General features: G+C 41.0%; 1 protein-coding gene across 2 annotated transcripts; it reads left to right on the top strand.

Annotated features, from left to right (window-relative positions):
• The first annotated feature begins 3,453 nt into the window (after positions 1-3,453).
• Positions 3,454-16,070, top strand: SKP1 (S-phase kinase associated protein 1). Of its 2 annotated transcripts, none has more exons than XM_082211715.1 (6): positions 3,454-3,613; positions 7,231-7,327; positions 10,778-10,851; positions 12,817-12,960; positions 15,051-15,191; positions 15,647-16,070. In XM_082211715.1, the coding sequence occupies exons 2-6, from the start codon at positions 7,231-7,233 to the stop codon at positions 15,680-15,682; spliced, it is 492 nt and encodes a 163-aa protein (XP_082067841.1). In that variant the 5' UTR covers positions 3,454-3,613; the 3' UTR covers positions 15,683-16,070. The 2 variants fall into 2 exon arrangements, with proteins under 2 accessions (XP_082067841.1, XP_082067842.1); XM_082211716.1 differs by lacking the exon at positions 3,454-3,613 and adding an exon at positions 3,715-3,894.
• The last annotated feature ends 1,031 nt before the right edge of the window (positions 16,071-17,101 follow it).

The following is a 17,101-nucleotide window of genomic DNA, read 5'->3' as shown; positions in this document are numbered from 1 at the left end:
AGCTTCCTGAGACTATCCTAGTATAACATGGGGAGAGCAGCAACTCCAGTACAGTGGTACCTTGGTTCTTGAACGGCTTGGCTCCCAAACAAATTGGAACCCAAATGCCACAAACCCGGAAGTAAGCGTTCCGGCTTTTTGGAACCCGAACATCCGATGTGGTTTCTGCTTGACTGCAGGAGGCTCCTGCAGCCAATCAGAAGCTGGGCCTTAATTTTCTGACGGTTTCGGGAGTCAAACGGACTCCCGGAACGGTTTAAGTTTGAGAACCAATGTACCATTGTATTGCATTTGAAGCACATCTGGCTTCTCCCACTGAAACTGCCCACAGTGATTTTAAAGTCCTGTGTCCTGAACAAAATGGTTGGGCAAGCTGTCAGCTGAAGGTCCCGTGTGTGGTGATTATGGGGTCAAGGCCTCATGTGAATCACACAAACAAGAGTCTATTTGTTACTTTGTTCCTGTGCTGTATTTATCACATCTGAGTTTCCAGGTGGTTGCTGCTGTTAAGTTTCTATACCTTATTCTGAGGATCACAGTGCAGTTTACAATACAAAAACACAGGTTTTTTTAAAATCACAAAAATAGATAATATAGTAAGAAAAACAATACCCCCACAGTATTATTAGAAATGCTGCTCAGATTCTCACGATTATATCAAGCAGCAGCTGCATAGCTGCTCCCCCCTTTTTTTGGTGCAGATGGGAAAGAGGCTATTTGTAAAAAGACAAAACTACTGTTATTGCATGGTTAAGGAACAGAAGTCCAAAAAACAGCTGCAAAATATCAGTCCTGCAGGTTTATTCTAAAAACTTTTGGCATGGTATTTAATAGCAGCATACTTGGTTTATAATAATAAATCTCAGCATACTTGGATTGCTATAAAAGAGCATGAATTGTGGCTTCAGTAGATAAGAAAATATCTTGCATATATTAAAAGGTAACCAATTTGATGTTAATTTTGCTGTAAAGCACTGAGCCAAGTTATCCAAAAGCAGCTTGCTCCATTTTCTTAATTCCAAGTAGTGGGATTTCCTTGAAAAACAGCCCTTACTATTGTTAATTGCTTGCTTCAGCTAAAGCTGCTATAAGGTTTGAACACAAAGGGGAGTCAACAAGTTTTCAGGTATATTTTATTACAGTCATCTTTTTGTGTGTGTACATAACATACAATAGGCATGTTTTAAGGAGGACTGTGTATATGGAATGTGCTGCTAGTTACAAAAACAAGAAAGTTAGAAACATGCAAAACTGTATGTGATAATCGGTTATGTGTGTATAAACTCCATGAATATCCTGTATACGAACAGCAAATTCATTCTCTTGTGGATCCTTATATAGACAAAATGATACCATGTAAGAGAGGAATTGGCAGCCTTGAGGTAACACCAAGGTTTTCAAAAGTGCAACCCCCCCAAAAAAACCCCCCGAAACAGCACACTGAAGACTTTTTGCCCTGTGGCCATAGAATGCTGACTGATGGTAGTGGGGAATAGAATGGAATCTCTTGGAAGAGGCCAATAGCTGGCTGGCTAGAAGCCTGAACAAGAGCATACCACATTGAAGTGTTTTGTTGCATTTTCCACTTGTATGCCTTGAAAATGAGACTTGGGGTAAGGTTGGGGCTTGCCAAGGTAGTAGACATGCATACTACTACTACTACTAGAATAATAATTTTTTTTTTATTCCCTGCCCAGTGTGCCATTAAAAGTAACCATTATGGCAACTATCAAGAATTAAATCCAGTCCCCAGTGGTCAGTTTGCCCACTACTGTACTTCCATTTTGGACTAACAATTTACATAATTTTGAGAACAGCAGAGGCTTATTAATTTTAAATGTCCATACATGGATCTGTGTTTTTAATTCACCCTTAGCAGAGTTAAAATGTCCTTGTAGAAATCCCTATTTTAAAATACTCAGAAAACAAGCTTCAGGAGGCAATATTGCTTGTTCAGGACATAATATTAACAGATGGGAGTGGCATGTGGAAATATTTTTTTCTGGAAGTCCTCAAATTAAAAGAGCTTGTTCTCTGTTATGTGATTTTACTTTGGATTGCACAGCTGTATGTTTCCTGCTGGAAACTGGCCCTTCCCTGGCAACTACTTGCTCCATAGATGCTCTACTGTATCGTAAACAGCATCCTGTCTGCACAGTGGTGGAGATACCTATAGGATGCCAGCAAACGGGACCTGATCAAGAAAGTGCTCTCCCTTGCAGTGGTTTCCAGCAGCGGGTGTTCAGAAGCATACAGGCTTTAACTGTGGAGGTAGAACATAGCCTGGTCCAGAACATAATGACAAGCCATAAAAGCTGTTATGGATGCTTTTTCTTTCAAATAAAAGTGAGCAGTCAACTTAATCGCACATTTTAAAAGTATGGTTAACGGAGAGCTTGGCCTCCTGCTGTTGCTGTTTTGCGTTCTAGAGCTATTACATTTTGAGATCCCTGACTGATGGTAAATGCATTTTATCCCAACAAGTGGAGTAGTTTTGTAACTTTTATTACTGTCCATAGGTTGGCTCAAAAGGAAATGGGATCACTCTTACGCACAAATAGCCTTCGTTGTATACTATGCAACTAAATTTAGGGCGACTTGGCTTTTAAGTAAAACACAGCGCTGCGAGTCGGATAATAGGCTTCTTTACTTAGAAGCCCTGTTGAGTTTATTGGGATTGCAGATTTTCAGTATAACCCTGTTTACTCAGAAGTATATCTTTCGGAGACATTGTTGCCGGGTTCAAACTCCCCATCAACCCGACCCTAACCATTGGCCATGCCGGCTGGGACTGACGAGGGTTTGAGTTCAAAAGACAGCTGGCGGGTCGCAGCTTCGACTCCTCATATTCAAGGTTTGTCGCCTTGCTTGCACTTCGTGTGCTCGAGGCGTTATACTTCTTTCTCACGCGTTCTCGGGACAATGTACGCGAGCGTGTGGCTCTGGCATAGCGTCTGGATCGGAGAACCCAATGCAGGGGAATAAGAATGATGAAGTCGAAAACGCTCGAGTAAGGGAGCTGGCGGAGCTCATTCACCTCAGAACACACCGGCCGGCGGGCAAGTAGCAAGCGCGCGCAAGACGCAGTAATGTGCGCCCTAGACGTCCTTCCGCTGACTACGCGCGCCCCCGCCGCCGCCATTGTGAGGCGGCCGTTGCCATGAGATTGTTCCCGACGAAGGCAGCTTCAGCTTTTGCCTGAAGGACCCCCAGAGGCAGTAAACGACGTGTAGGTTAACCATCTCCTCCCCCCCTTACATAGGAGTGGTAGTTTGTGCTCTGCTCTCTCTGCCTCTCTCGCTCTCCCAGTTGGAAGAGGAGACAGGCAGGCCTTGAGGGGGAAGAGCAACATAATATATATAGAGAGAAAGAGCGCTCCCTTTGTGTTTGCCGGTCTGCTTTAGTTCAGGCGCTGCAGTAGACAGCCCCGTGCTCTGCGAGGGTGGGGGGCGGGCGGAGGCAGCTCCGAGCGGCCCTCGCTTCAATTCGGCCCCGCCCCGCCTTATCCTTATAAGACGCGACGGCCGCGAGCCGCCTTTAGTAGTCTCGCTGGTTTCAGTCGGGTGGCGTCGCAGAGGGAGGGGCCGAGAGCCGCTGCTGTTGCTGCCTCACGGTGAGTAAGGGCTAGGCCTGGCCTGCGTCTAGGCCTCGCTCCTTAGTTTGGGGGCGCTGGGGAGTTGAGGCAGGAAGACGCGGAAGGGAAAAAAGGGAGAGAAGTTAGCAGGCGGGATTGGAAGGCCGCAGCGGAGGGAAGGGCTGAGGGACTTTATTTGCAGGTGGTTGCTAAGGGAGCGGTCTCTTCCTCCTCCTCCTCCTCCTCCTCCTTGCTAAGGGGTGTCTCCGCCACCTGCTCCTCCAGCAGCGGGATTGGAGATTGCTGTGGAAGAAGAGAAGGTAACCCGCAAATTGCCTGGGGACAAGCACCCCCCCCACGACACACTTATTTATGCGTCCCACATCTCTGAAGCCAATAAAACAAGCTCTTTTTTATCACTCTTTTTCGCCTCTTCTCTCTCCCCCTCCCCCATTTTTAATGTTCGTGCACAATAAAGCATTAACAAAAGAAGGCGGTTTCGTGTGTTGTATTTCCGGAATAGTTCATGTAGGGGCATGAACTATTCTCTCTCTCCCCCCCCCCCCAATGTAGACTTGTATCCCCTCCGCTGTATGCGAGTACTCGAGAGAAGGGTGGAAATGGGATTATTTTTTTTTGTGCCTGTTGTATATGTAGAACTCGCTCCACCGTTTTGCTTGGTTACCCTACCAACAAGAAATGGCGTTATAAACAATATTCTTTCTTACTCCTTTTTTTTAAAAAAAGCCTTGAGATTGGGAGTTTAAAAATGATCAGTAACATAAATTGTGTTTCGGTAGACTGATCCGCTAGCTAGGATTAATCACTGTTTACAACCGTTTAGGTATAAAGCCCCCCCCCCCCCCCGGATTGAATCTTCTGTTAAATGCAGGGTCACACTGCTAGTCTGTAAAGAGAAGCTTTTAGAATTTTTGTTTGACAAAGTTATCCTGTGGAAAAGGCCAGGGGGAGCACTTAGTGTGATAGTCTGAGCTCTGAGGCATTGCTCTCCACTACTTCTGACTGCGTACTTTGTAGCAGACGCATACTAAAATATCAGTATAAATTAGTTGTTTTCCAACCCGTTGTACACAAAGCCACAAAAATCAGTTTTTGCATGGTTTCTCTATTGTAACTAGAATTATAGTTAAATAGCTGAAATGGAGAACTGGGAAGAATAGCAAAGTTGAGAGAATAATATGCAGTGTCTTTGGTAACCTTGCATTCTGGTAGAAATCAAGGAAAACAACTATTCAAAGATAGTGTAATTATATATCATGTCTTCTGGCATAAAACCAAACACTTAATGACAAAATGCTTGTTTGCCCCAACAATTCTCCGCTACTCTATAATTTTTTTTTTACTGTGCAGTGTACAGTAGTCAGTTGCTAGTCAAGAGCCATACAAAATACTGTCATTCTTTAAAAAAATGTTTCTAATAAACTAGAGCAGCTAAAAGGACACATTAGAAAATAGACTTGGTAGTAGTAGTCAAACCAAATTGATGATGCAGCTTCCTGTAACATGATTCACTGTGTATATATGCATACATTGATCTTGAAATTAAAACTTAGCTTGGCCTAGCCTAAAAAGTTTTTTGAAGGGTTATCTTTTAAATATATATTTTCTTCAGGCATACGTAGTGTTGCAAAAGTGTATACTCTTGTTTTCTGTCATTAAATTGCTTAGTGTGTTTGTATGTGACACATTTACATTTAAAAGAAGCACAAGACCCTAATGTTCATATTTTGGAACTCAAAATCTGATGAAGGTATCTTAATATTCTGGTAATAAACTATGGAAGATAAGCAGCTGGAAAAGATTGTGTGCTATTTAATTTCAGTTTGTGATGCACTTGGCATGTACTCAATGTTATGCAGTGGCTAAGTTGATTGCTGCCAAGATCAGCAGTACTGAGAAGGTACAGTAAACCTATAGAATGGGAGGTTAATGCTGTATGGAGCAGATTTTGGATCTGTGGACTGTTAGCCTCCCTCAAGGAAAAAACGCACTGTGCACCAATGCAATTGTATGAGATGAAGGAAATCTTGTCTGTAGTTCTTTCCCCAGAGTCCAATTCTAAAACTGGATTTGCTTGTTATATCAATATCCATGAGTCAGCTTTCTGTGAGAGATTTTACAAGAAGTGGCTACTAAAGGGTGGTGAGGTTCTTTAAAAATGTGCTTACCTAGCTGGTAAACGCACAACTTACTGTACTTTGGGGATAGAGTTTATTTCCAGTAATTTGTCAACAAAATTCTGTTAATGATATTTCTGATGTTGCATACCGTATTTTTCGCCCTATAGGACGCACTTTCCCCCCTCCAAAAATGAAGGGGAAATCTGGGTGCGTCCTATGGGGCGAATGCAGGCTTTCGCTGAAGCTCTCGCTCGCTCTCCAAGCTTCAGGAAGACACCCGCAGCCTAGGCAGCCCTGCGGGAGGTCCCGCAGGGATGTCTAGGCTGCGGATAGCAGCCTGCTTCCCGGAGCATCGGGCGCCCTGAAAGCAGAGCGCCCGGTGCTTCGGGAATGCCTCCGCAGCCCTGGGGAGTTCCCGGCAGGGCTCCCCACGCTGCGGATAGCAGCCTGCTGCCCGGTGGGCGGGGCGCCCTGAAGCAGAGCGCCCCTCGCGCCGGGCAGACATCGGCCAGCCCCACAAGCTTGGGGGGCAGCAGGGAGGCGCAGCGCCGCCATCCCGCTGTTCCTCGACCTGGTTCGGTTTCCCCGACCTGATTTTGGGGGGGAAATAAAGGGGAAAAATTCCCTTTATTTCCCCCCCAAAAAACTAGGTGCATCCTATGGGACGAAAAATACGGTAGTAAAAACAATAGCCTGTGATTCTTGCAACTGGGTTTTTCCAGAAGTCAATTTGAAAGTCAGAAAGGTTAATAAAACATGGTGACTTTTTTTTGAATGCGGTTACTTGGTATCTAGCAACTTTGCAGTTTTCACTTCGTTATAAAAATGAAAGCTTTCTCTTTCCACTGGGTGCTAAAAGCAAAAATGCATTAAGGAGTTGTTTGAAAGTGCAGCATCATATGTTGGAAACTTGCCTAGAACATAGTCTAGAGATAACAGAAGTCAGGACACTGGCTGAGATTCAAGTTTTGGTGAGGTACGCAAGCAGTTCTCCAAATTTGTGACTGAACATGTATTTTAAAAAATAAGAGTGGTGCACAAACAGGTCAGGTTCAATGAAAGCAATTTCATACTGCACTTTCTATCCAAATGTAACTTGAGATCCCGATTAAATGATACTTTCAATACTTGATTAAATCACCTACTTAGTATTGCATATTCTGGCAACTGAGAAGACATTTTTTAAAAACCAAATGTTGATCTACTGCAAGGGCAAAAGGTGAGCTGCAACCAGTTCAAATTTCTTTATAGCCGTTAATGTGTGTGGTGATCTTAGCAATCCATTACTTCTGGTCACCTCCCATACAGAGACAAAATTTATTTCCCTTTCCGTGTAATCTTACTTTTCAGTAGAAGATGCATTGTGTAACAAAACTGTCCTATAAACAAATTATTTTATTATTAAATTTGTATACCACCTCATTCAAAGATCTGCCCTTTGCAGCATAAAAATAATTTTTTAGCTTTTTTATTATTTAAAATGTAGCTAACATTAACTATATTTTTCCACCATAGATGCCTTCAATTAAACTGCAGAGTTCTGATGGAGAAATATTTGAGGTTGACGTTGAAATTGCAAAGCAGTCTGTAACCATCAAGACAATGTTGGAAGGTAAGGGAAGTATGAAGATATGTAACTTGGAATAGTGGTCTGAAGATGGCTGCTGCATACCAGGAATAGATTAATTCTTAGCTTAACATGAAGTAACTATGGGAATCAGGTAAATCTATTTAGGCCATACAATATTTCAGCCACTGTGCATTGTGCACATGAGTGCAACTAACACTTTTTTCCTTTTCCCACGAGTGCTACATAGAAAGTCCCTCGGGGGTTTCATGCTGGAGGTGGGTGTGACCAATATGAATACATACAGCACCTCCCTATGCACACAGACTTTCACTGCATATAACAGCCCCCACACAGAGCACATTCACTTACCACACATGCAGATCACAGCTCCCTTCTCTCTCACACCCTTCACTCACTCCTTTTGTCTTTCTGAAGATAATAGACAGTTTCCTCATTTCCTTGCTATTATACAGATGATAGGAAAGTCCGTCTCTTGATTTCTGTGGTGGGTCACTGAAGAGTAAAAGTGCAATGGCTTTAAAGTCTGAGCAGTTTCTTGTACGATTTTGAAGTAAAACAGCTGTTCGCAGGAACTACCACATTAGTCATGGCTACCATGAAACGGCAGTCACTTACCTTCCACCTTCAGGGCACTCGAAGCAAATGTGGCCATTTGGTTGGATTCTTCAACTTCTAAACAGAGCTTTTGAATGCAGACTTCTGTTTATGCATTGGTTCAAAAGCTGTTATGAAGATGGGTGATGCATGTTTCAGCTAAATTCTTAAAGGGATTCCCACATGCAGTAAAATATGAAATTAAACCTTACTAATCGTTCAGAGGCAATCTTCTACGTCAAATTAGATTGATTGAACTAGGGAGCGGATCTTCAGAGGAATGGAAAAACAGTCATAGGAGTACGAGACATTAAAACTGGATGCCACATATCTGATAGAGCTTGAGGAGGATCATGTTTTTAGCCAGGACTGGAACTGTATATGTACGCAGGAGTGTATCATGGAGGTATTTCAAAGCTCAGCATGGCATATTTTTCAACACTTAATAACAAAGCTTTTGTTTAGGACGTAGTGGATGTTCACCGTGCCTGTTCCTGTTATGGCTGAGCCTTTGTAAAGTGATAGTATATATTTGAGTGGGTAGCTAGAATTGTGAGCTGGAAGCAATTAAATTTTGCAGGATGAAAGCTTAATTCTGACTGCCAGCAAATTAAAAGGGAGCCATGGAATTTAACCATATGGCCTTTATCTAAAGTGAATGTTTATAATCCTTAGAAACGGATCCAACAGTCTTATGGACTGTTTCCCAATATTTTCTTGTAGCTCTGTTTTTATTTCTGAGTTTTTGGTATTTTTCATATAGAATTTGTATTTTTATATTTCCTCATTGCTGCTAGGTATGTTAGCCCATACAAAGGTACATATCAGAATATGCTAGTAAGACCTGAGTGTCTTGCTATTTCAACATAGTTTTCAAGAGATGCATTCCACTTATCTGGTGTTTTTTTGTGACTCATAAGGGGGAAAGAGCTGGTGTTGGCCGGATAATCTTGGTAATAGGGTAACTAAAAAACATAGGAAATGTGTTAAAAAAATTCTAAAGTATTCTTGAAAGCCCCTGAGTTGGCACTGCTGTACCAACATTAATGCCTTGTTATTTTTGCTGCTATTTTAGGGCAGTACACAGTTGCTGTAAAACAGATAAATCCATCAAGTAATGGCGCAGCTTAACATCTGTCTTTTAATAATCAGTGGTTCACATTGATCTATTACTTCTTAAGCTCTTAATCTAACCAAATGCTTATGACCTGCTATCTGAAGTTACCACAAAATTGAACATGTGGGCTCCCCCCCCCCAAGATCATGCTCATGTGATTATCTTCTAGATTTTAGATTGCATTAATCATGATTGGGACATTGTGTCAGCCCTTGCTCCATGTGCTTAAAAATGTTTGGTTTGACTCAATAGAGCATAAAGATGCTGCATGTGTATCCATGTTGATGTGAGTTTTGAGATGTGTTTAGATAATTACAAGCATCTTGGAAAACTTTAAAAAATTTTTTTATTTACTTCATAGCAGTCAGTTCTCTGTTAAGTTCTAATATGGCAATTATGCATTGATAAAAGTACTTCACAAGCTAAACAGCAGCTCTGATTTTACCAAAGGCCATGCCATATTTCCTGAAGTGGAAACTGTTAATGGGGGGGGGGGGGAGGGCCCATACTCTGAATGAAGTACAGTATTGGGTTCATTGGTGTAGATAAGAGCTTTAAGAGGTACTTCTGTATTGGCTACTATGCACAAATGGAAAGAGCAACAGAAGGCTGAGGTTCTTCTTTTGTGCACAGCTCATTTTATGCTATGAAAGGGGAGTGAACATTGAGGAAGGGCTTAAAGGGCTATTTGTACGTGTGCTGATTTGCCTGGGGAAAATCAGTCTTTTTGTGGTTGGAGTGCTTAGGATCAGGGCCTTAGGTTGTGAATCAGAAACTAGACCAGTTTATGCAGTATGTTATCCTTGTGGTGGTGAATCTTCACACAGTCCATGTGTGCTAGGAGCTGGGGTAGGAGAGGCAGATCAGAACAGAGGAACATATTTTTTTTTTACAGTCTGATGATATACATTCTTGTAAGTAAGTTCCATGGAGTCCTTCCATGTGGATTTACTTCTGTGTTGTGGGTACAGGTTGATGCATTTATTGGTATTATACACATACATTGACTCTTTCTGCCTGGGAGTCGAAGAAGCAGAAGTTCATGTTCACCAGTTGGTTTGTTAGTGTCAACTGCGAAGGACCTTCGTAAACCCACTGTTTCTTGCTAAGGTAGCAACATCTGTCAACATGGCTGCTGCAGCAGCAATAGACAAAATGGCTTATTGGCTGAGGACTGTGTGAATTCCATGAGTGAGAGTAGAAGTAGAGTAGAAGACAAGGTTCTTCCTTTCCCTACCAGACAAAACACAAGATAGTGGCAAAGGCAAACAACTTAAGACTGCAGTTCTGTGCACATTGAACTAGAATACTTGCTTCATATATGCATATGATCAGACTATGGGGAATTTACCAGCCAAAATATCAGCTGCAGGTCTCTCAAATTACTAGTCAAGTAAGTCAGCATTTTCATCAGTTGCCTAGAGAGAGTGTGAATATTAATTTCTTGGAAATCTTCAAGAAAAGATTAGATGGCCTGACCATCTGTTTTAATACTTCAGCTAGGAATATGTCCTCCCTTGAGCAGGAGTTAGGCAATATGGCTAGCATTACTTCTAACAAAACCAGTCTTGAATACAAATAGAATCAATTTATTAATAATTTGCACTGTGTAGCCTGTGCATTTTGCATAAGCTACATGTTGGAAAAGAGTATATTTTAGGAAAGAACAGGATCTGAATGTACCTATATTGCAGTAGAAGGTGCCCTTTAAGAAATGTAGGGGTTCTGGCTATGTAAATTGTCTTTTTTTCTATTTTCAGATTTGGGAATGGATGATGAAGGGGATGATGATCCTGTCCCTCTTCCAAACGTTAATGCAGCTATATTAAAAAAGGTAATGTTGAACATGATTTTTGTTTTGGTAACATGAGCTTTCAGACTCAACCTTGTTGTATGTAGTATAGCCATCTTTTCTTAAAATGGTTCTTCTATTGTGAGAAGTATATCCAGTACTGGGAAAATTAAGTTATATTTTTATTTGGGATAATATAATACTACATTCAGATAGCGCATCCATTTTTATTACAGTAGTTTTATGGAGCATACACACAACCTTTTAGTTGCTATATGTGGCTTAACTGTTCATTTTACATTTCTGTGTCATTCTAAGCAGCCTTACTTGTTGCCATCTTCCCTATACATGATAGAGTCTATATTTGCATTATTTATAAGTTCTGTGTGAGCAACCTCATATAATTCCAGTTGCATGGAGGGAGGAAGAAGGGCAATTCTTGCTGATCCCACCCCCTCTGTTACCTGTCTTTTACTCAGTTATACTACATACCACATTTTGGAGGGCAAAGCCTGAAGCAGGAAGCCTCTGCTTCTTCTGGGTAGAGTTTCCTGTGCAGTTTTGAATATTAGAGCTCTGCTGGATCAGGCCAGTGGCCTGCATAGTTCAACATCTGGTTCTCAACAGTAGCCAGCCAGATGCCCATGGGAGGTCTACAGACAGGACCCAAGTACAACAGTGCTTATTTGTGATTCCATGCAAATTTTATTCAGAGGCATACTATCTCTGACAGTGGAGGTAGAAAATAGCCATTGTGGCCTTATCATACATTTAATTTGTCAAATCCTGTTTTAAAAGCCTTTCAAAATGCTAGCTATCACTTCATCTTGTGAAGGTGAATTGTGTAGCTTAACTGTGTGCTGTGTAAATAAATATAGTGGTACCTTGGTTTACGAACTTAATCCGTTCCGGACGTCCGTTCTTAAACCAAAGCGTTCTTAAACCAAGGTGTGCTTTCCCATAGCAGTGGGGGGACTCAATTTACAAATGGAACACACACAACAGAAAGCCAAACATGTTCTGCTTCCAAGGCAAAGTTCACAAACCAAAACACCTACTTCTGGATTTGCAGCATTCTTAATCCAAGTTGTTCATAAACTTAGCTGTTCTTAAACCAAGGTACCACTGTACTTTATTTTGTCTGGTCCGGATCTTCAAGCATACAGCTTCACTGAATTGCCCCTATTACTAGCAATATGAGAGAGAAAAACTTCTCCCTGCCCACTTTCTCCATACCATGTCTGTCATGTCTCCCCTCCCTTTACCTAACCTTTTCTCTAAACTAAAAAGCCACACAAGTTCCAACCTTTCCTCATAGGGGAGTTAATCCAGCCCCTTGATAATTTTGTTTGCCTTTTTTTTAAACCATTTCCAGCTCGACAGTACCCTTTTTTTTGAGGTGAGGTGACTAGAACTGTACACAATGTTCCAGATGAGGTTGCATCATAGATTTGTATAACAGCATTATGATATTGACTCTTTAAGCATGTATAAATGTTTTGGGATTTAACTGGTTTCAGATAAGGCAGCATTTGTGAGCCAGTCTTTTCAAATTTTCATTCTGTTTGACTTATTTGTTGCTTCTTCCCACTTAATCTTTACAGTAGTTCTGTCAGTTTGAAAGTACTTAATTGGCATCACAAGATTGAAATGTGAGAAAGCAGTTCAGTATTAAGTGTGTGAAATCTTGTTTACAGCATTTGCAGACTGTGTTTTGAGATTATGCTACTGTCAGTTCTTCCCCCCGAAAGGTTTGTATTGAGATAATTATGAGCAGCTGGTGGTATGCTTAAAAATGGCAGGATGTTTAGTTTAAATTAGTAAAATTTCCAGAAAAGATGAATGTTTAACAGTTCTGTGTTATTGTATTAAGTAGTGGCTGTGCAAAAAGATCTCTGAGCACTGATAAAACTAATTTGCTTGAAGTTTTAAGAGCAAATGTTTATTTTAGACTAAATAAACAAGTATGAAGATCTTTCATAAGCTACTTTACTCTAATTCCTTAAGGTAATCCAGTGGTGCACCCACCATAAAGATGACCCACCTCCCCCTGAAGATGATGAAAACAAAGAGAAACGAACAGATGACATCCCTGTGTGGGACCAAGAATTTCTTAAAGTAGACCAAGGAACTCTCTTTGAACTTATCCTGGTAGGTTGGTTTTGTATATTCAGGTGGTGCCAGGTGTTGTTGTAATGAACTTTGTAGATCAATGGAATATTACATGGTATTATAGAAATTTCTAATACGTTTTGTTTTGGAGAAGTGAGAGCCACCATGTGTTTGCTGGGTCCTTGTCCTTCCTGGCTTATAAGAGTAGCCAGGTGGGAGGAATTGCTGAGTGGGTAAGGGAAAGGTGAACAACTCTTCAGCAAGATGAAGTTTCAACCTGCCTAAGTAGTAAGACCTTTGCTGAAAAAGCCCTCCCAGAGTCTCACTAGTCTGGATAATTATTAGCCCGTCTCCAATATTCCATTCTTGAACAAGGTGCTGAAGCATCTGTTGGCTTCTCAGCCTCATGAGTTCTTGGATGAGATTGATTGTCTAGATCCATTTCAGTCTGGATTCAGGCCTGGTTATGGGAAAGAAATGGCTTTGGGTCCCTTGGTGGATGACCTATTCTGGAAGCTGGACAGGGAGAGTGTGCTGGACCTCTCAGTGGCTTTTGAGACCATTGACCATGGTATCCTACTATTATGAGACTTGGAGGAACTGTTTCAGGGTGGCTGTGGTCTATCTTGGTGGTCCTGGGTAACTCCTGTCCAATATTTTGATTGTTGGCTTGTTGCTTCCATTCTGGAAATATCTGATCTGGCCACTGTGATCTATAGCTTAGTTACAGCCCATTTATATCAAGCTTTCTGTGGGTGTGCCATTGCACAGTTTTTCGAAACTTCTGCAGTTCAGAATGCTGACCAGAGCTGGTTACAGGAAGAACAGAAATTCCTTATGTCAACAGTTCCACTGACTACTGGTTTGTTTCTGGACACATTTCAAAGTGCTCATTATGACCTATAAAGCCCAATAAAGCTTGTGTCCAGGCTATCTGAAGGACCATATCTCCCTCTATGAGCCTGCCTGGGTTTGATCTTCAGGGGAAACCTTTATTTTGGTCCTGCATGCATAATAAAGTCGCACTTCAGCAAGTGAACATTACTTCAAGCATACATGTAAACTAGACACCTGCAACTAAAGGACACGGCCAAATTTTTGCTGCTGAATCTATAAATGAAATGAAGTGGCATCTATGACAATACTTGTATGAGTAGGACTCTGTTTTCTTGCTCCTAGGGCCTTTCAAAGCAAACTAGCTGACTGCTATGGCATAAATGTTTAGATTTGGTGTATTATAGATGCATGCTCCATAACTGAATGACCATGTGTTCTGAAAATGCTTAATTCAGAGGCGGGGAACTTGAGCCCTTCAGATGTTGTTGGACTATGCCTCCCACATTTCCAGGCCAATGCGGTCAGTAGTCTAGAGTGATTGAAGTTATGAATGGGACATCCTGATGGGACGGTGTGTCTCTGGTCTAGAAAACAATGCACTGACTGCCAGTGAGCTACCAAGCCCAATTCAAGGTGACAGGCTGGCTTAGAAGGCCCTAATCTGATTGGCACTCAAGTAGCTAAAAATGCATCTCCCCAGTATCAGCCATCTTGAACCTTATGATTGACATGTTGATGCTGCTAGATGAGCACTGACCTGTGGCGGCCTTCTTGGTAACTGTTCTTCAATGCCCTCCTTGGTGAATTGTTTCTTCCTCATTATTAATATTCAAGAGGAATTTAAAAACATTTATGTTCACCTGGGCATTTGATAGCTGAAAGACAATTTGCGGCAACCTTGAAATTAATAGCTGTGATATGTGACTGTTCTTAAGATGTTTGATATATTTTTAATTTCTTAAAATTGTATCATTTTGCTGTTTTATTATTTGCTCCTTGAGTGGAAGGGCAAGATAGAGTTTTAATTGATAACAGTTCAGCACCTGGGGTCCCCCGCCTGGCTTAATTGATGGTCCTTGTAAATGCTAAACAAAAAAGTATTAATAAAGTTATCTTGATTAAACAAAAAACAAAAAACCAGACATCTTACTATAATATCATGCAAATAAGTAAATTACAATGAAATAGGAAATGTCTTTGTTACTTTTTATAAATAAAAACCTGATGGTATAGCATATTTTGGTGGTATTGCATTGAGCACAAGACATTAAATTGGTCTTTTTCCCCTAAAGGCTGCAAACTACTTAGACATCAAAGGCTTACTTGATGTGACGTGCAAGACAGTTGCAAATATGATTAAGGGAAAAACACCAGAAGAAATCCGCAAGACCTTCAATATCAAGAATGACTTCACTGAAGAAGAAGAAGCCCAGGTATGCCATAGTTTCTACCTTGGATTTAGTTGCTCTGCATAAAACAGGATCTGTACTACTCATTTTTTCTTAGTCCTTTGAAGATACATGATCTCATTGGTTGAGCAACAAATCACTGGTGCTGGACTCTGTGTGACATTCTATCCCAATTATTGTAGTCTCACTTAGGATTCTGGGTCTTTGTCATAATGATCCTCACAAAGATAAAGTACTTGCTCAAAGCTTGTTATGTGAAGCTAAGATGTGCCATATGAGAGACATGCCATGCATGTAAGTTTTCCTTCACACTTTTGTATGGTGCTCCTCCTGCCCACATGCCTGATAAGCCTGTATGGAAATAGCCTCAATAGAAAATAAATACCATTCCCTTGGTTTCAGGCATGAGTACCATTTCCTTTGCTTTGCACACTTTCAGAATCCTTAAGTAATGTAATAAAGGCTGTCTTGATTTTTAGGTACGCAAAGAAAACCAGTGGTGTGAAGAAAAGTGAAGTCTTGTGCCTGACAACTGACACTGTAAGGATCGTTCCAAATACCAGTTGCACTGCTCTGTTTATAACTGTTAATATTAGACAAATGCAGCAGCAAATGAAGTTGTTCTTGTAGGGTGGTGTTCTCTTTGCATGTGTAATATTTGAATATAGATTTAAATCCTTTTGGCTGAGTTTCTACCAGTGTAATCCAATGTCCCCATACTTTTCCTCTGATACCAATAAAACTAAACTAAGTGTGGACTCTGTATGGCAATTCGCACCGCAAGCTAGCCTTTCCATGCTTTTAAATGTGTCACTGTATCATTTAAAATATATAGGATGTCAGAAATTCAGCAACCTCTGGCACTGTAAATAAAATCAATTGCAAAAGTTTTCTGAAACAGAATTAATGAAGCCTGTTTTCATTCACATCCTAATGGCTTCTTAGGACAATGGGAAGTCTTGAAAACCCAGTTGCAATAATTGTTTCTTCAGTTCTACACCTTTCTTTGTTGGGGACAGGTGACAACTGCCACAAACCATGTTGGTTTTGTTAGCTAAGGGTCAGTTCTCTAGAGGCGTAATGTAGAACTGATTTAGGCAGTTAGAGGTAGACAATTAAGCCCATTTTTGGCAGATAACAAAGATCATGCTTCTTTCTGGAAATCACAGTTTAGTTGCTTAGTCCCCTGAACTAGCAGATTAAATCCCACTGTGTGATCAAAAGAGATTACCAAAGCTAAAATTCCATGGTGGTGCTTGCTATGTTAGGCAAGCTGCAGTATTTTCCTGTAGTTTTAAAAAAAATCTTATTGTTCTGTGAAAGTCTTAGTCTGCAGTGTTGTACATGAAGTCAGATTGCAGTGACTTGTCACTGTGCATACGCAGTATGATACTGATGTTGTGCCATTTGATGGTTGTTTAGGAAAAAACCACTTGCAAGTAAGACTGTTTCTTTTTTTCCAGTTTCTACAGTTCCCCTGTAGGAATTAGGATGTTCATATGTACTAAGCATTGAGGCATCCCCTTGGCTTGTATTGCATTCCATTTTCTGTATACACACTAGAATAGAACAAAACCCTAATAAATATACTTCAAAGATCAGTGGTGACCTTTGAATGTTCTATACAGAATAAGATACCTGGAGTTAAATGAGGCAGTTAAAATTGAAACATGCATAGCAACCAATGTGCATATTGCTCCACAACTTCACAAGCTGTTAACATGAAATGATTGTATACTTGATAGTGCCAGCTGCTGTCTTCAGAAGAAACAGTCGGGAGGGGGAGGGGGAAAGGGGCTGCAAAAGATGGGCTTCAGTTACCAGTACATGAAAGCTGAAATATTCTTCAAGTAGTCTTCTTGCTTAAACCCATGGTTTATCAAAACATCTCCGTTCCTAGTCTTCTATGCCTATAACCCTGTGTCTTTTAAAGT

The sequence above is a fragment of the Podarcis vaucheri genome (assembly GCF_965113315.1).
Source record: "Podarcis vaucheri genome assembly, chromosome: 2".
NCBI lineage: Eukaryota > Metazoa > Chordata > Lepidosauria > Squamata > Lacertidae > Podarcis > Podarcis vaucheri.
This window is presented reverse-complemented; position numbering and strand designations above follow the sequence as displayed.